Source organism: Podarcis gaigeae (assembly GCF_964106915.1).
Source record: "Podarcis gaigeae genome assembly, chromosome: 2".
Lineage (NCBI taxonomy): Eukaryota > Metazoa > Chordata > Lepidosauria > Squamata > Lacertidae > Podarcis > Podarcis gaigeae.
The window spans coordinates 29,274,830-29,296,577 of NC_139679.1; the positions used below are offsets into that span (position 1 = coordinate 29,274,830).

The following is a 21,748-nucleotide window of genomic DNA, read 5'->3' on the forward strand; positions in this document are numbered from 1 at the left end:
CGATCAGAAGGTCGGCGGTTCGAATCCCCACAATGGGGTGAGCTCCCGTTGCTCGGTCCCTGCTCCTGCCAACCTAGCAGTTTGAAAGCACATCAAAGTGCAAGTAGATAAATAGGTACCGCTCCGGCGGGAAGGTAAACGGCGCTTCCGTGCGCTGCTCTAGTTCGCCAGAAGTAGCTTAGTCATGCTGGCCACATGACCCGGAAGCTGTACGCCGGCTCCCTCGGCCAGTAAAGCGAGATGAGCGCCGCAACCCCAGAGTCAGTCACAACTGGACCTAATGGTCAGGGGTCCCTTTACATTTACCTATGTGGAATTTTAAAACATTCCTGCCCACCCAGGTGTTAGATAACTGAAACAGCCTTTGAAACCCCCCAGGCGTATTCTGCACCTGGTTATCGGCCACTTGTGACCAAGCGAAGATGCCCGGGCGCCAGGATGGGGCCTGACGTCTCCGTCACCTGGAGGTGCATGCCTGGGGATCCTCGGATCTTGACTGTTTTCGCACAGTAGCAACACATCCTGTAGAATCATATCCATTATATTTTATCTACACAATCAGAGTGAATTTCAGGAACCAAAAAGTCTTATTGAAAAAATACAACTTTTGAGCCTTCTGGCCACCAAAATGGCAACTAGGCATTCTGTTTTGGTGACTGTTAAGCCTGGTTTAATTAGCCATTTGGCACCTAAATTACATATCTGAGTTTCTAACACTGAGCTGAACCTAAACCTTACTTAGCTGGGAGGATGTTTTTAAATGTTTGTGTTGTTTTGCATTTTTATTGTTTGTTGCCCTGGAGTTCTTTGGGAAGGAAGGGAGGGAGGGATTGTTATTTTGAAAAATAATATAGAGGTGTCCTACATTGTGGCTGTTGGACTATATAGGGAGACACCTCCTTTCCTGCGTCATACACTATACAGTGGTACCTCAGGTTACATACCCTTCAGGTTACAGACTCCGCTAACCCAGAAATAGTGCTTCAGGTTAAGAACTTTGCTTCAGGATGAGAACAGAAATCGGGCTCCGGCAGCGCAGTGGCAGTGGGAGGGCCCATTAGCTAAAGTGGTGCTGTGGTGCTTCAGATTAAGAACAGTTTCAGGTTAAGAACGGACCTCCGGAACGAATTAAGTACATAACCTGAGTACCACTGTACCTTGAAAGCACATTCAAAGAAAATCCTTTCCCTCAAAGAATTCTGGGCACTGTAGTTTTTCCCCTTGCAGACTTATGATTCCCCTCGGCCTTTAACAACCTGCACTGCCCTTTGAAGGGAAAAATTGTCCTTCACATGTGCTTTAAAGTTACAGTGTGTACACAACCGCAGAGCGGCACACATTACACGAAGCAGGCTCTTCAGGAGATAAAGTGTGTTTGCTTTGCAGAAAACAAGCCTTAGATACACAGAAGGCAAAAATCTCCTCCTCCAGAAGCTTCTCATTCCATTGGTGGTGGCCAGTCACTAGTTCCACTGCTTTGGGTTCTTTGAGTCTGTCCATGCTGCAATCTTTTTACAAAAGGGCCCTTTTCTAATGGGAGAAAGACAAACGACGGCCACTTTGCTTGCTAAGGGTTATTAATAGATGGAACTGGGGAAGAAATGGTGTTTAAAAAGCTTTCTGAAGCAATGGGCTTTTCATTGGTTAGCTTTCGTAGCCTCAAATGTATGTTTCTGAAAAGTGGAATGAAGGGATACGACTTGTTCTCTGTTGGCATAAGCAGATGCTCATCATCTCTCTCTCTTTTTCCTCCTTTCTTAGTCCCTGTTGCTCTTGGCTCTCGTGGGAGCTGTCTTTCTGGGCCTCAACCTGGTATTCCTTGGTATTTATCTGATCTGTCTGTGCTGCTGCAAGAGGGAGGAGGAGTCAGAGACGAAGAGGCCCAATTCATGCTGCATCACCTGGACTGCTGTGGTCGCCGGCCTCATCTGTTGGTGAGTTCATTTGGAGCCTAGAGAGCAGAAGGCCCATGGGTGATGGAGCGGCTGGGTGGTGTCTGAATGCTTGGGTTCACTGGTAGGGTTTCCACCTTTTTGGGGCCTCTCCCTGCCCCCCAATCTGGTACTGCAGTGACTTCAAAGTAACCCATTGCAATCTATTGCAGCCTAATAAGATGGCTCCTCTGGAATTTGTCACACACGCACGTGCCCACGAATGTGTAAATCTGTCTGTGCTTGGCTACCCAGAGCTTAAATATATGACCTTTTACACAAGCGAGGAGCCACTGCAGAAAAGGCCCCGTTCTCACGTTGCCACCCTTTGGATATCTCGTGGAGGAGGCACTTGAAGAAGGGCCTCAAATCATGGCTGCAGAGTCCAGGTTGGTTGACATGGAGAGAGGACGTCCTCGAGGCATTGTGGTCCCGAGCCATTCAAGGCTTTATAGGTAAACACCAGCTCTTTGAATTGGGCCCGGAACTTAATTGGCCACCAGGATCGGTGTACAGTGGTACCTCTGGTTACGAACTTAATTCGTTCTGGAGGTCTGTTCTTAACCTGAAACTGCCACCGTGCTGCCGGTGTGCAATTTATGTTCTCATCCTGAGGTAAAGTTCTTAACCCGAGGTACTACTTCCAGATTAGTGGAGTCTGTAACCTGAGGTGTTTGTAACCTGAGGTACCACTGTAATACGCTCAGAGGTCAAGTTCCACCTTGGAAAACTGCCTGTAGGCCATAATGCATGGCACATGCCTCTGTTTTATCGCATGCACACATGGCAGCTCACACTCCGTTTGTCCTATTGTATTTCTCTCACCCTTAAAGAAACAAAGGGTCCACAGTTCAGCTACTGTTTCAGTGCCTGTTTTGCTAAAGGGCATGGTTTGACAGCTTCCTATTCCTTGAGCCAAAGACTCATGTTTCATCTTCCACCACCAGTACCCTAGTTTGGACATTGCAATCCAATGCTCTTGAAGGCCCTTCCCTGTCTTGCTCAAGAGGAGCGAGCATGCTGTGTGCATTTGCAGATGCTCCTGGGTGCCTCACTTTAATCGCTGTTTCCTCGAGAGGGCTTCTTTGCTCCAGTATTCATTTCTCTTTTGGCTAATCCCAAGAGGCGGAGGGAGATGGGGGTGTGGAGGAGTCCTTTAGCTTTTAATCCCACCACTAAGCAGATGGCACAGCTGGCTGTCCGGGGTCACGTGAGGCTTGAGGTTAATTGTGTATGGAGTCTGACTCAAAGGAGGGAGAGCAGGGTTGGTGGTCCCTGGGTTCTGGTCTATTGCTTTCTCTCCATCGCCCGTACCTCTCCAGGATGAAGAATACTTTTCATCTAGAGCAGTGGTTCTCAACCTGTGGGTCCCCAGATCTTTTGTCGGACTACAACTCCCATCATCCCTGAGCTCTGGCCTTGCTAGCTAGGGGTGATGGGAGTTGTAGTTCAACAACATCTGGGGACCCACAGGTCGAGAAAGGCTGTCTAGAGGCTTCCTGTATGTCTAGGGTGTTATTTCATCTCTCGGTTGGTTGAGCAAGTCCAGAGGTAGATACTGCATGTGGCAAGGTATCGTAATGTCATCTTTTCATAGAAGAACAGAGGCCACTGGTGGACTATCTATCAAATTATAATTCTTGTATAAAATCACTTGCAGAATTTGATATAGGGGGAAGAATGTAGAGAACAGATTTGGGGGGCTTAGAAAATAAGCGTAGATGTGTTTTAAAGCAGCTATTAAGGGGAAATTTTTAAAAAAAATCAGGGAAGGAGGGAAGTCAAGAAGAGGGGGGGAACCCTAATAAATACGATTGGAGTTATGTAATAATTTGGAAGATTTAATAAAAACCATTATAGAAAGAAATCGTCACTTCACCCTAAGTTAAAGCAACTGATAATAAGCCCAGCCCACTTCTCACCCTACCTGACCCCAATGATGTAGGCAAGTGGTGTTAGCACAGGTCATAGCTACATCACAGAATTGCAAAGGTATATAGTCCAGGGGCAGGAACCTGCGACCCTGCGATGTCATAGATGGTGCCAGACTACAGCTCCCATCTTCCCTGACATTTGGCCATGCTAACTGGGGCTAATGGGAATTGGAGTCCCTCAACGTGTAGAGCGCCGCATCCTGCATCAAGTCTACCCACCGCAGAACCTTCCAAACACTCCTAAAAAAAAAATAATCTAATGGTTGAACGTGTATACAATATAAGGCATCATCCAAGGAGTTATGCGGCTGGTAGTGCCGCTGCTGCAAGTTGTTGGGGGCCATTGCGCTTCACTAGTGTTGCGTGTTGCATGCAGTCATTGGCAGGAGCATTGTTGGTTGTTCCCTGAATTGATGGAGCTCATCGGATGCAATAAGAAACTGAGCCTTTAGTTCAGGGGTTCTCAAAGGGTGCGGCAGGAGAGGATGGCAAGTGTGGCAGGAGGATCCAAGCACAACCAAATAAATATTTAAACATTTCAGTGTAGTGTTGCATAGAACAGTATCAAAATGAAATAAACAATAATTTGCAGAATATGGATAAAAAATCTTTTCAAAATGCAGCTCTGTCATGAGTTGTTTCTTTGTATTTCTTACCAATACAAAAATTGGTACAACCTGAGCAATTTTTTATTCTGAAAAGTGTGGCCCAGAGGGGAAAAAACCTGCTTTGGTGTCACCAGCCCAATACTCTGCCAAATACTCTGTGGAATACTCTGCCAAAAAAGATCAATCAGTTGCTTTCTGTTTCAATTTTTAAACGCCTGCTTGATTCCCCCCCCCCCCCCGCCGCCGCCTTTCTGTCAGGCTTATGCAGCCAATAAATAATGCATCTTTCCATTAATAGTTTGCTGTTTTCTGTTTTTAACTTTTTGTTTGTGTGGTGGTTTTTTTTTAATTGGATGGTTTCATATATAATTGTTGTAAACACTCTTGAATTTTTATGAATGTAAAATTCATAAATATGTAAATATGTATGTAAAATTTTTTTATATAAATACGTAAAACAGAAAGACAAGGAGTGCTTTGACTTGATCAAACCATACCAGCATCTCTTGTGGCGTATGTGTACACAGACACACACACACACAGCACAGCACAGCACAGTTGCCAGTTAATTTAGCTTTGGGGCGGGGGATTGTATCTTGGTAAAACAATCAGTGCAAGTGAAACTCATCAATTTCCCCTGAGATGGGGGAAATGTTTAGTTGCTGAGATGCCGCCTTGCCTTCAAAGGGGTCCCCTTTCTCTCTGCTCCCCCAATTTACGGCTGGGGTGCCCACCTGCCTTCCTAATGGCAGCTACAATTTGTTGTGTCCCTGTGCTGGCTGCTCCCTTCCCACCATTACACAAGTTACCCGACTGCACCACCTACAGAAAATGAATTCTCTTGCTCACAACTGCCAAGCCACCCCTTTGTGGAAATGGAATGCAGAATTTTGCTAGTGCGTTACGTGTGAGTTAAGTGCCACAGACGAAAGGGGGAAACATTTGCACCGCAAGTGGAGCAGTTTGTGAGTGCATGTTCTCATTTCGCTTCCTGTTCGTCTTTTTCCTTCAGTGTGGCTTGTGTGGGGAAGCTGCAGCTGTGAGGCGAGGAGAGCCGTCCATTTTGGGCACTGATGGGCACATTTTGGGCCTCTTTCGCGTCGCCATTGCGCAAATCGCTCGGGTTAGATAGAGGGGTTCATACGCAGGCTGGGAGGTGGTTGGGATGGCAATCCTGGGCGTACTGGAGAAAACAAAGCCTCTTCCCCCATTTTTTTACACTCTTAACCCTGGCCTCTGCCTGAGACACGTGGTTTCATCCCAGGTGGCAGATCTGCGCTCAATTCACCTTGCCTCTTATACAAGGCAGAGTGATCAGATGAGCTCAGTCGCCTGAGGCTTTCACGGTTGGATTACTTCTGGCTGTAAGGATGAAGTTGGGAGTGGGGGTTGCCCATCTTCAGGCCCCGATCTTCCTTCCACTTTCTCAGAGATTAGAAATAGTAGAACTAGGCAAATGGTTTCGACATCTGGCCACCCATAGCTGCAAACACAGAGGAAATAACACCACTGTACAATGGTACTTTGGGTTAAGAACTTAATTTGTTCTGGAAGTCCGTTCTTAACCTGAAACTGTTCTTAACCTGAGGTACCACTTTAGCTAATGGGGCCTCCCGCTGCCGCTGCGCCACCGAAGCACAATTTCTGTTCTCATCCTAAAGCAAAGTTCTCAACCCGAGGTACTATTTCTGGGTTAGTGGAGTCTGTAACCTGAAGGGTCTGTAACCTGAAACGTCTGTAACCCGAGGTACCACTGTATTATCAGCTTGGTATGTCTCCCCCAATTTGTACATCTGCTGAGGAACGCGGGTGGCGCTGTGGTCTAAACCAGCGAGCCTCTTGGGCTTGCCAATCAAAAGGTCGGTGGTTCGAATCCCTGCAATGGGGTGAGCTCCTGTTGCTCTGTCCCAGCTCCTGGCAACTTAGCAATTCAAAAGCAAGCTAGTGTGAGTAGATAAATAGGTACCGCTCTGGCGGGAAGGTTAGCGGTGTTTCCGTGCACTCTGGTTTCCTTCACGGCATCCCATTGCACCAGAAGCAGTTTAGTCATGCTGGCCACATGACCCGGAAAAGCTGTCTGTGGACAAATGCCAGCTCCCTTGGCCTGAAAGCAATAAGAGCGCCACACCCCATAGTTGCCTTTGACTGGACTTAACTGTCCAGGGGTCCTTTTACCTTTTACCTACATCTGCTGGGAGGTTTTCATGGCACTCTTTTGGCTTCAGCCATATACTGCGCAAACCCTTCTCAATCAGCTCATTTAATTCTACGTTCCAGGAACTTCCAAAGGGCTTTAGTGCTTAATAGTTTGAGGGTGATCTTTTATTCGCTGAATGGAAGTATCTGTATCTGGGAGTAAACATGCTGATTAAACCGGCGTGCTGTTCCCATGACTTGCCTTCTTCCCTAACCCAAACACATGATTCCCCCCACCCCCACCCCACCCCTGGGGCTTTAGGCTTGTTGAAATTCTGGCTATATTGTCTCCTATCCATAAGCTTTGGATGAGTGAGATGAGGGGTATGCAGAGTAATAAATATCCTAAGTGCTTTTCAGGTCCCCAGGGCGCTTTGATTGCGAGTGCAACAATATAGAGCAGCTCTTGCACTGACTGCTGGGCATCTGGTTCTTCGAATCTTAAATGCGTAGCAAGAGCATCGATCAGAGCGAAACTCCCCGCCTGTTACGCTACACCTAGCAGACTTCTATTTTCTGCTTGCTGTATGCTATAAAATGGATGATTTAGGGAAATCTGTGGGAATGGAGAATCCAGAGTTTCAGGTTTGTTCTTGCTCTTCAAACCTATTACTTTAGATCAGTCAAGCTTGGCTTTCCAGGCTGGAGCTCCTTCCTATATAAGCAGTCCCCTTTCTGCTTAAGATCATTTCACGCTGCATTCTCCCCTATCCCCACCCACCCAAAAGAATCTTCTTTAGTACTAAAGGCATCGATGGAGCCATAAAAAAATAAAAAAAACACCCACCTGCAGAAGAACAGAAGTATGTAGACAAATAGTCCTCTTCTGCCAGCGAAGCTTACAGGTTTCCTCAAATAGCCATTTGGTAGTTCTTTTGCTCCGATCCCAAAGGGCTGACATTATAATCAGAAGGGCTCCCCACCCACTTCTCTTTAAGGGAAAAGTACCGTATTTGTCGCTCTATGGGACGCACTTTTTCCCCTCCAAAAATGAAGGGGAAATGTGTGTGCGTCCTATGGGGTGAATGCAGGCTTTCACTGAAGCCTGGAGAGGCGAGAGGGGTCGGTGCGCACTGACGTCTCGCTCTCCAGGCTTCAGGAAGCTATCCGCAATCCTTGGGAGCCCGGCAGGAGTTCTCGCTGGGCTCCCAAGGCTTGCGGACAGCAGCCTGCAGCCCGAAACCCGGGGAGCGCAGCGGGGCACACCCCGGGCTTCGGGCAGCTCTCCGCAAGCCTTGGGAGCCTGGCGCGACTTCCCGCCGGGCTCCCAAGGCTTGCGGATAGCAGCCTGTTCTGGGGGCTGGGGTCGGGGGAAGCTCGGGCTTCCCCCGCCCCCAGCCCCGCAAGCAAGCTCTGGGAGCGATGGCAAAGTTGAGCGCAACCTCGCCATCGCTCCCGGACCCCCAGCCCCGAGGCTAAAAACGAAGCCAGGACAGGATGGATCCCGCTCGCTGTCATGGCTTCTTTGTTCTTTGGGGCTCGGGGGGGGGGATTTTTTGTTCTTTATTCCCCCCCCCCAAAAAAAAAATAAGTGCGCCCTATGGGCCGGTGCGGGCTATAGGGCGAAAAATACGGTAACTATTTTATTACATTACAATTTGCAAGCGTGCACACTTCATATCTGATGGGAGTGTGGCAGCATCTCACTTCTCTCCCCCCACCCCCAGCAACCGTGGAAGAAGTAGCCTTTAGATGCAGAAATGGCAAAGAAAAACTGAATGGGAAGGCAAGCCTAATTGGGGGGGTGGGATTTTTTTTTGCAAAACGCGCCATTATTAAAAAGAGCAGAACCTCTCAAGGCTTCTGCTAAGCATTTGCAAATGGAGTCCTAAAAGTGACGGCAGAGAGACCCGCTTACACTGCCCAGTAGTTTGAATTTTTAGATCTATCGCAAGCATTCCCAGCAGTGTAAACACACACAACTCAAACCCAGGTATTCAGGTGTATTCAGGCTGGCTTTCAGTTGTGTGTGTGTGTGTGTGCGCGCGCAACCCTGAGGTTTACGCAATTTGAAGTGTAGCTAAAGCTGGATTGTAACTCACAGTAATGTGACATGTGCGAATAAGAGTTATATTAAAATAGGAGCTGTTAGTGCCTCTCCAGGTGGGAGAACCTATTTTTTCCCTTGGTTAAAAATGGTGCCTTGATAAGAACCATGCCATCCCTGACCACTGGAAACAGTTCCCCTGCGTCAAGAGCTCTGCTTAGATACCATTACTTCTGAGATGCATCAACCACATGAATTTGAGCTACAGGGAATTTCCATGCCGGTGAAGCACATTCTTATCCACTAAAGCACGAGTTTTCATGGTGCAGTTATGCTGCAGCCTCCCCATGGAAGCAGCATCAGCACGCTTCCATACGGGGGCCATAATTTCGGAGCTAACCTTCAACGTTCAGTGAACAGCGGAGAGAAGCGTAGCCATAACCGAGCATCGCTTTTGTTGTTATTTACAGCCAGAGATATGCTGTAGCCAAACAGCAGGGGTCCATTTGAAATAGGGAGCTCATTCAAAGGCTAATAGGGGAGAACTGGCCAGGATGAATCATTTTTATTGCCAATGCAGCAAGGAGAGGCGTGAGCCGGAGTCAACCAGCCTTCCTTATTGGCTGCTTCGGCTGAGCAGTTAGGAATGGGTACATTTCACGAACCTACGTTTCCAGTGCCCATCTCAGGAATTCTAAAAACCTGGTTGTAAAACTAGAGTGTGTTAGCAGTTCTGAAATGAATGTGAATTGTGGTATTCTGCATGTGTTGGTGTTAAATTTATATACAGTGGTACCTCGGGTTAAGAACTTAATTCGTTCTGGAGGTCTGTTCTTAACCCGAAACTGTTCTTAACTTGAGGTACCGCTTTAACTAATGGGGCCTTCTGCTGCCACTGCACCGCCGCTGCGCGATTTCTGTTCTCAGCCTGAAGAAAAGTTCTTAACCCAAGGTACTATTTCTGGGTTAGCGGAGTCTGTAACCTGAAGCGTCTGTAACCTGAAGTGTCTGTAACCCAAGGTACCATTGTACTACCCTTCTGTGTGTGTTTGGTGTGTTGTTGTTTATTAAATTCATATACACTGGTACCTCGGGTTAAGTACTTAATTCGTTCCGGAGGTCCGTTCTTAACCTGAAACTGTTCTTAATCTGAAGCACCACTTTAGCTAATGGGGCCTGCTACTGCTGCTGCCACGCCGCCGGAGCATGATTTCTGTTCTCATCCTGAAGCAAAGTTCTTAACCCGAGGTACTATTTTTGGGTTAGCGGAGTCTGTAACATGAAGTGTCTGTAACCAGAAGTGTATGTAACCCGAGGTACCGCTGTACTGCTTTTCATCTAGGTGGTTCACAGAATAAAATACAAGTAAATAACTAACCAAAACAAGAAAACGGTAATTCCCCTGAGGCCCTTCCCGTAGATATAATGTGATTTACCTGGAAGAAGGGGGTTTGCCAAAGGCATCTTTTTTCTTCACACCCATCTCCCTTCCATAAATAAAAGAGCCATCAATTTACTGTCCTGATCTCTGACTCGGGTCCTTGGCATTTACCCTGGCATATAGGAATTGTTTCTGGCTGGAGTTTTCCAGAGACCCTAGAATTCTTTCTTGAAGGTTAAACCAAGGAGTGGCTATAATCCAGAGGAACATTTCTTTCAACAGATTCTGATAATCTGCTTAGGGGCGGGGGCGAGGTTGGAGGGGTTCCCCGCCACCGCCTTTTGGCCTAAATCTCTTGGGTGTTTGGGAGAGAACTCGCTTACAGCTCAGTGTGTCGCAGGCTTGTAGCATCCTTTTTAAGCCCCAGAGTTGGAGGGAGTGATTCTGGTTGGCAGTGCTCTGTTGTCAATTGGCAGGGGACCACTAATGTCTTAAAAGGCCAAGAGAGGAGACAGTTTCTACTGGCACCTTCGCAGCACTTCTGTTCTCCTCTCCCTCCAGAACTGGCGCATCTCTCCCCCCCCTCGCTAAATCATGGTCATCCTCTGGCCTCTCTCTGACCCAGTCCTGCTTATCTAATGTAAATTGTAAGCTCTCTCCGAAAAGAAGCTGTTTTAGCTGCAAACTGGCAAGGTTCTTACATTATTACAAACGTGAAACAATCATTTCCTATTTGGCCGCTATCGGTGGCTTAAAAACATCTCTCTGTTTGGGTTAAACACTGTGGGTTGTAACAAGACACCTGAAATATGTGAGCAAGTTCTCTCTGGCTTTCTTCCATTTCCAGTATTGACTGTCTTGCGGCAATTGGTCTTTTGCACCGATACATAAAGCACACTTCATAGTGGGACTCATCCAGACATCCTACGATCCTGCCAGCAGAACGTTTGGTTGTTTCTGGGGCAAGTTGAGCGAAAAGGACTTGGCTTAGCTCAGCATTTTTTAAAAAATGGAACCTCAAGACCCCCCAGCCACCTTCTCAAATTGTACACAGGAACCTGTTATAAGGGGGGGGGGGACTGCTCCTTTTCCCTTATGGGGTATCCAAGAGCCCATATAGAGTTCTTAAGTAGGTCCCCTGTCGGAAGGAGAAAATAACAGAGGCCAACCAGAGAATATTGAGAAGCAAAGCAGCTAATAAGCATGATCTTTATTAAACTGTTGCAACAGGGTCACCCACTCCCCCCACGCAGAGAGGGAGGAGAGGAACCCAGAACAATGGTGTGCAAGCTCGTACATAGACTTTTGAAAATGCCTACCCTGTAGCTCAAGGTAAAGGACCCCTGACAGTTAAGTCCAGTCGTGAATGACTCGGGTTGTGGCACTCATCTCGCTTTGCTGGCCGAAGGAGCCTGCGTTTGTCCGCAGACAGTTTTTCCAGGTCATGTGGCCAGCATGACTAAGCCGCTTCTGGCAAAACCAAAGCAGCGCACGGAAACGCCATTTACCTTCCCACCAGAGTGGTACCTATTTATCTATCTACTTGCACATCATACATACATCACAAAAAGAGGTGGACCCCAGCAGAAATACACCATGGGTGCGGTCTACAGTGGAAAACCTGTCTGTCAGGATACCTGATAATTGTCAATCATGGTTCTACCTGGGCAGCCTGGCCAATATTTGGGATTGTAAATACTTAGTTCCTGAGTCCAGATCACAGGCTCACCCTTACGACAGGATTTGTGAGCAAAGAGACAATGGGGAGAATATTTGAGGTTACTGGAAGAGTCAAAATGGCTTTAGGATTGTTCTCCTGTACTATTTCAGACACGTGGTTTATATACTTATGTGTGTGTTTGTCTTGTACATTTATGAATGTTTATTTTATATATATACACGAGACCTTAGAATTTCTATAACAAACCTACTCCAGCTGTTTCCTAGTTCTTACAAATCACACCCATGATACAGTTGCAGAGTGCTGAGTTTGGAGGGGTTTCTGCATTTCATCTTTGGGCAGATTGACTATCCTGGTGAATATCTTATGAAGCCCGTTTAAGTCTGGAGGGGGGAGAACTTTCACTCCCTCCCTTCCACTGCTGTCAGTCTAGGTAGGCCATTTCCCTTGACTCCTAGATGATAAGGCTTTCCAGGGGTGCAAAGCAAATAATTGCAAGGGGAATCAAAGAGAACATTTATCTTGCCTGCCTCACGGACTGCTTTACGATACGATACAATACAATAATTTTTATTGTCATTGTCTCATACAGAACAACAAAATTGAAAAAAATCTACTTCAGACATTCAAAAACCCTCAAGCCTGCTATCCCAGCCTGGTCAGCCCCTAAAAACTCTTATACCCCATAAGTGAATACAATATACAGTAGTACCTCAGGTTAAGTACTTAATTCGTTCCGGAGGTCCATTCTTAACCTGAAACTGTTCTTAACCTGAAGCACCACTTTAGCTAATGGGGCCGCCTGCTGCCGCGCTGCCGGAGCACGATTTCTGTTCTCATCCTGAAGCAAAGTTCTTAACCCAAGGTACTATTTCTGGGTTAGCGGAGTCTGTAACCTGAAGCATATGCAACCTGAAGCGTATGTAACCCGAGATACCACTGTACTCACATAAAGACTACCTTACACTGCATTTAAAACCAAAATCGCATTTGGATAGAAACTGTTTCTCAGGTGGCTAGTCCTAGTCTTTGTAACCCTGTACCTTCCTCCAGAAGGCAGAAGCTGAAAGAGATAATTTCTGGGGTGCGCACTATCCTGCACTATCTCTGCAGCTTTCTTATGGCACCTGGAAACATAAAAAAATTAAAAGAGGATTAGACAACTTCATGGAGGAGAGGACTATAGAGGACTGCTACTCTGCCTCCACAGCTGGAGACAGTAATGGTTCTGAATATACATTGATGGAAACCACAGCAGGGGAGGGTTCTCTTTTGCTCAAATCCTGTTTGTAGATTTCCTACAGACATCTGGCTGGCCACTGTGAGAACAGAATGCTGGACTAGATGGGCCATTGGTGTGATCCAGCAGACTCTTATATTCTTGTGTCTCTCCCCAGATACCAGCATAGTTTGATTTCTCTGTCACTACACACACACACACACCATGACTCAAGTTGATCTGGGCGCCTGAGGGGGAACTTTCCTTTGAGTCTGGCAGAAATGCACCCCAAACTCCAACATGAAGTTGATTCAGAATAAAAGGACCGGAGGACAAAGCTAAAAGCAGAATGGTGCTTCTAAAAGAAAGAAAATGTTTCAGTTCAAGCCTGTCCTATCACAGCTGCTTACAAAAATGCACCTGGTCTCCTCATGTGTAACAAAGCAATGTTGATAGTCCAGCTGAGGGGCTTAGAGGGACAAAGGACTGTTTGGCAAGGGCCATATTTTCAGTTTCATGATTGACAGGTGGCTCTGTCAGGGAAAGTGTTTTTGACAGCTTTTGGAAATGGGAGATGGGCTATCCTCCATCTCCCTGCCAGACAAAACCAATTATGTACTTTGTATATTCAAAGGAAGGTGTAACTTCTCTGTTTGTGGGGAATTGAGAATGGTATCTTAAAGTGACAGGTTGGCCTCAATGAGGCCTTTGTTTCAGCCCTTACCTTAAATAACACTGATTTTTATTCTCTCCTCTTCTAACCCATATTTCTGTGTTTCTTTCATTCCCAGTGCTGCTGTTGGCATTGGTTTCTATGGCAACAGCGAAACCAACGATGGGGTTTATCAACTGATCTACGCCCTAAATAATGCTAATCGCACTCTTTCGGAGATTGATTCGCTGGTAAGAAATCTGATGGGTTGAGCCGATATTATTATTCTTCCCCCCTCCCCCTTTTCATCTAATGCAAGCACTCTGGTCCTGATGAATTATCTGGAATGCCTGAGATTGAGAGCAGCTGTCTGAGAACAACAATGTCTCTTGCTAGGGAGAGCACAGAGGCTGGTGCAAACAAGCCAAACATTGTGTTAAAGCCTCCTTCGTCTCTCTCTGTTTTAATCCGGAGGAGAGCATGTGCTCTCTGCTGTCAGAATTCACAGCCTGACCCGACTTTCTGCGTTTCCCAGAGGCGAAAATGGAGACAATTTCGTTTCAGAAATTGGGATAGAGATAGGAAGGGATGGGAAGCACAAAGCGGTTCTACTCCCCTCTGTCAGTGTTGGCTGCAACTCTCTGTAGTTGCAGATCATAGCTTTTTCCTGATAACCTTTGAAAACCCAGTGCCTAGAAAAGGCAGAACTTGAGATCAGGGGAGATTGTTAGACCCCAGAATCACAGAAGACTGGAGAGTCCAGTGTTGAAAGCACAGGGTTGGTGGGTGGGGGGCTATAGTTAAAGCTGCTGGTGGTAGTAAATTAGAGTATTAAAACCTGGCACCTCCTTCCCAAAGCCCCGGAAGCTTCTGCCCAGCTTAAGGAAGCAGGCGTGATGCTCACAAGCATGGCGTCCCTCTCCCCTCCCAGTCGCCCTCAGAAGCTGGCCCCTCTGGCCCTAACTCTTCCCCTGCCAAAAATGTTGCCGCACACCTCTGATTCTGGTGCTGTTGAGAACACAGCTCTAGAGCAATTCAGATGGCACCGTGCCCACGGAGAACTAGTAGCGTATCACCTGGGAGTCTGTTGGGTCCATTCTTCTCATGACTTCTTCAGGAATTCCTGGCAGAAAGTCACAGCTGAAAAAGGGCAGCAGCAGTGCTTAAGACCTGAGATGGAAACCCCCCAACTGCAAAACAACAACAACAAACTACTACTAAAAGGTGACCAGTTTGGAAATGAAACCTCTCTCTCCATCTAGGGGACTAATGGTACTCCTAGCATCTTGGTTTAATTTGTGTTTCTCCTGGGTTTACTTCACATATACACAAACTGGGTTTTCTGTTTCTGAGTGGTGGTGGTGGTAATCCAAAAAGCCTAGCGATATTTAAGTACTAGGCAGGGAGCACAGTGTATTCAGATGATGCCCTCAGTTTCAGTATATATCCATTCCCTGTAGTTGGTTTGCTTTCACTGGTTCTTGGAGTGCCTGAGGCTTTTAGCATGCCAAGCTCCTGTTTATGCCTAATAATAATAGCAATATGGACCCACCTTTCACCCTAATGCCTCCAGGTGGGTTATTCACTTTAAAAAACTACTATAAAAATGTCAATTATGGATTTTCTGACTTTGCAGAATATTCTGAAGGGAGGAGGCTCTGCTGCATAGAGCTTTCTCCTTGCTTTCTTGATTCTTTGACTTCCGTGTGGCCAGAAGGAGGCCTATAGATAGATTCCATAGCAGCTTTTATATTGGAAAAGAGTTCCTTTTTGTGGGTACCAGTGCAACACCAATAAACAGGGAGATTACTTGGAGCAGCCTTTAGCCATCTTCATTCTTCACATAATGGAGGCCATTCAAGTGGTTAAACTGGGATATAAACTGGGATAGCTCAGTCGTTGGAGCATAATCTCAGGGTTCCCACATTGGGTAAAATATTCCTGCATTGCCGGGGGTTGGACTAGATCAGGAATAGGCAACCCAAGGCCCATGGGCCACAAGCGGCCCATGGGGTTGTTTAACCATCCCACAAGCCGCCCCCAAACCGAGCCGCCCTCTCTGCAAGCCCCCACACAGTGCACTAAACTGGCGCAGTGCGATGCAGGGACTCGCTTCTGCGGTGCCAGAAATCGCGTCTGTGCAGCTCAGACTCCGGAAATCGCGTTTGCACAGATGCAGACACCGGAAATTGCATCCGTGCACGCTCACAAACACACGATCCAGCCCATGGAGGGATCTCCACTGGAGTGAACCAGCCCAGGTGAAGTAAACCTTGCCAACTCCTGGACTAGATGACTCTCATGGTCGCTGCCAACTCTACAGTTCCATTATTAGGGTAGAGTTTATTTGGTCTGTTGTTCTAGTGCATGCATACGTAATTTCACCAATCTGCTTTTGGGATTTGGGCTATAGAAACTGAGGTGGTGGTGATTATTCTGGTTTCAGCGGATCTTTTCCTTGAGTGTATTTGAAGAGATTTGGTCAAAGCCCTGTTTGTGCACATGATGGAAGCCGAAGGAAACTTTGACTTTGAGCTGTTCTTGGCTGACCCTTCTACCCATAGAAAATATGACTGGTTCAGAAAGAAACCAGCTTGCTGGTTCTGAATGTTCTGTCTGCTGTCTTTTGCCAGGTCTCAAACACCTCTGTGCAGATGAAGGTGGCTCTGGAGCAGCACCTGGCGCGGCTGAACGAGATCTTTGCCACCCGAGGCGACTATGTGCAGACACTCAAGTTCCTGCAGCAGATGGCAGGCAATATTGTGCTGCAGCTCTCGGGGCTCCCTGTCTGGAACGACGTCACTGTAGACCTGTCTCAAGTCGCTGGTGAAGTTGGTTACGTGGAATATTACAGGTAAGTTGAGAGGGGATATTGCGGAGGGCGATGGGCATGGCCCATTGGGAGACTTCATGGAGTTTGCTATGCAGCCTTGCATTTCCCGTCAAAAGCAGAGCATCTCAAAGACAAAGGTAAAGGGACCCCTGACCGTTAGGTCCAGTCGCGGACGACTCTGGGGTTGCAGCGCTCATCTCGCTCTATAGGCCAAGGGAGCTGGCGTTTGTCCACAGACAGCTTCCGAGTCACTTGGCCAGCATGACTAAGCTGCTTCTGGTGAAACCAGAGCAGCGCACAAAAATGCTGTTTACCTTCCTGCCGGAGCGGTACCTATTTATCTACTTGCACTTTGACGTGCTTTCAAACTGCTAGGTGGGCAGGAGCAGGGACCGAGCAATGGGAGCTCACCCTGTTGTGGGGATTCAAACTGCCAACCTTCTGATCGGCAAGCCCTAGGCTCTGGTTTAGATCACAGCGCCACCCGCATCCCATAAGACAATGGAGGGGTGTTTAATCTAAGACTCATGGAAACTGTTACATCATCACGGAGTCAGGAGGTGGGAATCCCCTTGTTCATCTCTCTCCTCCGCTTTGGAATCCCTCCCCTAAGATGGGGTGGGAGCCTTCCAAAAATTGTTGGACTCCAATTCCCAGCAGCCCCAGTCAACGTGGCCGATGGCCATGGTGAGAGTTGCAATCCAGACATATTTGTAGGTTCCCCGTTCTTGGTGGTGCCTTGTAGGAAAGTGGTTGGAAAGATAACAGGAGGAACGTGGGGAAGAGAAAGGGGCTGCAATCCATGCAGGCGTTCTGTAATAGCAATGGCATGGGGCAGTAAATAAGGCCACTTTTTCAGGATCACTCACTTTGCACCACAAGAAGGTGATATGCTCAAAGCGCTATAACGTTTTCATCACATCAGTGCATCATAGCAGCAGTCTTAATCCGCACTGGTAATGGTGAGTACAGAATTGGAAGACTGGGATTAATTCAGCAGCAGAAGTAAGTCTCACAATAGGGAAAGAGCTGCAACGCTAGCTTTCCAGCTGCAGGATCATGGCTGAGGTCAGCATGGTGTGGGCACACAGGCAGAGCCAATCTGGCACCTCCCACTGTTGCAATCTCCCTGCCACCTCACCTCTCCCACTAAGTGTCAGCAGCGCCCCTGCTGTTGGGAAGCTAGCATTACATCTCCACTCCCACCAGGTGAACCACTTCTGTACAGCCATAAAAAGGGGGAAGGAAGAGTCGTGAGTTACTGTCCCCATCCTTCAATGGTCCTTTTGGGCTGAATAAATGGAAGCAGGATTGTGTCTGAATGGGATGCCCACATGTTAGTCGAAGGGTGAGGATGATGGCTCAACTCGAGGGCATCTTTCCTGTTGTGCGAACCCTCGGGGCATTTGTTAAGGCAGCAAGGGCACAAGGAGAATTATCTGTGGCGTCGAGCAACTGTGGGTCTTGCGAGGCACTGTCCTAACCTTGTTCTCAGTCAAACTCTGCCACTGCCCCCTCCTCTCACTGCCTCCAGGTTTTCGCCAAAGCAAATATGTTTTGAGTTATGTATCCTTCTCAGCGCTTAGCGGCACCCTTTAAAAGGAAGGTATTTCTTCTTAAGAGGCAAACCTAGCAGCCCATCACGCTGCAGGCACTTGTGACATTTCTGCTCAGGAGGAAATGTTAGCGTTGCATAAAGGCAGATGGCACCTCTTTGCATGGGCTCTGCATAAAGGAGCCTGTGGCACTTGGGGAAAATAAGCTCCCCTTTTTTTGGGGGGGGGGAATTCTACTGTACTCAGATGTAAGGGTAAGTTGTGTCAGTACGATTCCAAGGTAGAAACTGAGTGTGCCTCTACAGTTGAAGGAGAAGGCAGGCATCAGAAAGATTTCTGGATTCGAAAATGCTCACGCGGCTGTTGCACAAGTTTGAATGTCTCTATGCACTTGGGGTTTGGGTAGAGCTTGAATGCCTGGGTAGCTCAGTTGGTTGGAGCGTGGTGCTGATAATGGCAAGGTTGCAGGTTTGATCCCTGTATAAAGGTAAAGGTAAAGGGACCACTGACCGTTAGGTCCAGTCGTGAATGACTCTGGGCTTGCGGCCTCATCTTTCTTTATTGGCCGAGGAAGCCGGCGTCCAGCTTCCGGGTCATGTGGCCAGCATGACTAAGCCGCTTCTGGCGAACCAGAGCAGTGCACGGAAACACCGTTTACCTTCCCGCCGGAGCGGTACCTCTTTATCTACTTGCACTTTGATGTGCTTTCGAACTGCTAGGTTGACAGGAGCAGGGACCGAGCAACGGGAGCTCACCCCGTTGTGGGGATTCGAACCGCCGACCTTCTAATTGGCAAGTCCTAGGCTCTGTGGTTTAACCCACAGCACCACCCACGTCCCGATCCCTGTATAGGACAACTGCATATTCCTGCATTGCAGGGGGTTAGACCAGATGATCCTCAGGGTCCCTTCCATTTCTATGATTCTATGAATTGTTAGGGAGGGGAGGAGTCTGTTGAATGAGTGGTCTTCTGAGCCGGTCATGTGGCACAGCAGCAGGTTGTGGCCACCAAATCCAAGGTCTTTGATTGAGGCTTGAATGACTGGCAGTCGCGCAGCTTTGTTTATCTGAAAGGCCGTCAGAATGTCTAGAATGATGCTTGCTTAGTAAAAGACTGCCGTAGCTAAAAGGGCCTGCTAATTAAAAGAGGAATGGCTTAATGTGAAGGGGAAATACGAGCAGGCCTTTTAAGCTTCCTGTAAACTACATTTGTATAAAAGGTTTACTAGATGGCTGGGCTGTTGGTAGATACGTCTAGACGGCTTTCTCTTCCGGGGATCTGTTTAGGCAGTCCTGATGGTAGCCCAGGTGCTTAGGGGAGCTTTATTCTGCCCCGAGGTGCGCTACTACAGTGCTGCGCAGGTATCAGCAGAGAGCTTGCATGGGTTTGTGCAGTCCACATGAACGGTTTTCCATTCTCACGGGTCAGTTGTCCGCATGCCATTCGCCTAGGAGTTCATCCAAGTGCACAGCAACCTTAAATATTGAACAAAATACTGTGGGAACCTTGTGGCTGCTTATGTCGTCTGGCAATTGCAAACCTTCCTATTATTTTGTATGTTTAAAAGAAGAAGAAAAATGTACAGAGTATTCATGAACTGGGGAAAGCTCTCTTGCCTTAATAAACACAGAAAGCAACCTTCCTAAGGAGAATATCCATTCAAAGCTCAGAAGTGGCAAGGCTGTCTTGACCACGTGTGCTATTTCCGCCTGCATAAAGGCTGATAAATGCAAGTACCATACATGTCACACGTGGCGGCAGAGGGAAGCGGTCACTTGGTAGTTCTGCAATGCTGGCAGATGACTTTCCAAACACAGGAAGCTGCTTTTTACCAGGTCAGAATGTTTGTCTGTCTAGCACAGGGGTAAGCAAACTAAGGCCCAGGGGCCAGATGTGGCCCAATTACCTTCTAAATCCGGCCTGCGGACGGTCTGGGAATCAGATTGTTTTTACATGAGTAGAATGTGTCCTTTTATTTAAAATGCATCTCTGGGTTATTTGTGGGGGCTGCCTGGTGTTTTTACATGAGTAGAATGTGTGCTTTTATTTAAAATGCATCTCTAGGTTATTTGTGGGGCATAGGAATTCGTTCATTATTTTTCTCTCCAAAATATAGTCCGTCCCCCCACAAGGTCTGAGGGATGGTGGACCGGCCCACGGCTGAAAAAGGTTGCTGACCCCTGGTCTAGCACACCCTTGTCTGCTGGCAGCAGCTCTCTTATGGCAGGGGTAGAGAACTTCAGGACTCCTGTCCAGGTCACACATACCCTGCAATTATCTCCATCACATCTTCCTTGGGAGTTTTTGCCTAGCTGGAAAATGTCCTTGAACCCCATAATACTTTTTTGCTTGCCTGGATGGAAGAGAGCGGGCTCCTCCAAATAACTCCTTTATTCAGTGTTCACTCTCAGTTTGTTTATGGGGCGAGCTATATGACTATGAACGTTCATTCTGGTTTGCTTGCAGAGTGCTTGCGCTTCTCTTCCCGTTTAATCATTTCTTTCCCCCACATTTCTCACTGTATTGCCTCGTCACTTTGCAAACCACAAACTCTGTTGCCTTTTTAAAAAATATAAAGTGGATTTGATGTGCTAGGGTGACAGTGCTCTAGTCCAATTTAGCTGTGCAAACCTTATGTTCCAGTATGCAGTTGAATGCCTCACACGAATTGGTAGCAGCCTCTTAAGCACTAAGGAGGGTGAATGCATGTGCGTAGAAATTAGCTCACTGCACAGAGGTAACATTTGCATTAATTGCCCTCCTCACCTTTGCTCTAGCCCCTCCCACCACTGGCAATGTGGCTGCCCAGAAGGATAGCTCAGTTCGCTAGAGCATGGTGCTGATAACGCCAAGGTTGCAGGTTCGATGGCATTACGGGACAGATGCATATTTCTGCATTGCTTGGGGTTGGACCAGATGATCCTCAGGGTCTCTTCCAACTCTACAGTTCCATGACATGCAATCCTTTAGCTGGAAGAGGTTCCCCACTACCAGTCCACTGCACACTTTAGGATCTCAGATCTTCCCCATCACCTGCTCCTCTGATCCTTCTAATGGGCAACACCTGATTCCATTTGCATGTAAAACATGTGCTTCCCCACTTAGTCAAGGCCTCTCCCCTGCTAACTTCCCATCCTGTGTTGTCATAAGGATCTTATAATCAAACCGACTGTGCAGCAGAAATTCTAAACACCCGCTTTACTGTGTGGCCAGCTTTTAATGTACATTGAATTCAGCACGGAAGTTCTGTGTTTTCAGTGACTTAACCCCTCCGGTTTATAATTTGCGCCTTCTTATTGTAAGCTGGGACCCAGGTGGCGCTGTGGGTTAAACCACAGAGCCTAGAACTTGCCGATCAGAAGGTCGGCGGTTCCAATCCCTGCGATGGGGTGAGCTCCCATTGCTCGGTCCCTGCTCCTGCCAACCCATCAGTTCGAAAGCACCTCAAAAGTGCAAATAGATAAATAGGTACTGCTCAGGCGGGAAGGTAAATGGTGTTTCCGTGCTCTGTTTCGCTAGAAGCGGCTTAGTCATACTGGCCACATGGCCCGGAAGCTGTACGGCAGCTCCCTCGGCCAATAAAGCAAGATGAACCCCAGAATCGGTCACGACTGGACTTAATGATAAGGGGTCCCTTTACCTTTACCTTATTGTAAGCTACCTTCAGGAGGCAGCAAGTGTTAAACAGCATGGCAGCAGAGGCCACAAATGAGGCTGGAGCTCCCCGCCGACAGTTCCCGCTTTCCAAATTTAGCATCCGCCTTGAGAG

The 21,748-nt window shown here is 47.6% G+C and overlaps 1 protein-coding gene across 3 annotated transcripts in view; it reads left to right on the top strand.

Annotated features, from left to right (window-relative positions):
• Nucleotides 1–21,748, top strand: part of TTYH2 (tweety family member 2) — an 80,899-nt gene that overhangs the window by 33,525 nt on the left and 25,626 nt on the right. For all 3 annotated transcript variants that reach the window (XM_083727605.1, XM_083727607.1, XM_083727606.1), the window contains exons 2-4: nucleotides 1,762–1,934; nucleotides 13,729–13,840; nucleotides 16,223–16,443. In XM_083727605.1, the coding sequence (XP_083583731.1) occupies nucleotides 1,762–1,934; nucleotides 13,729–13,840; nucleotides 16,223–16,443 (506 nt within the window). The remainder of the gene's footprint in view (nucleotides 1–1,761; nucleotides 1,935–13,728; nucleotides 13,841–16,222; nucleotides 16,444–21,748) is intronic.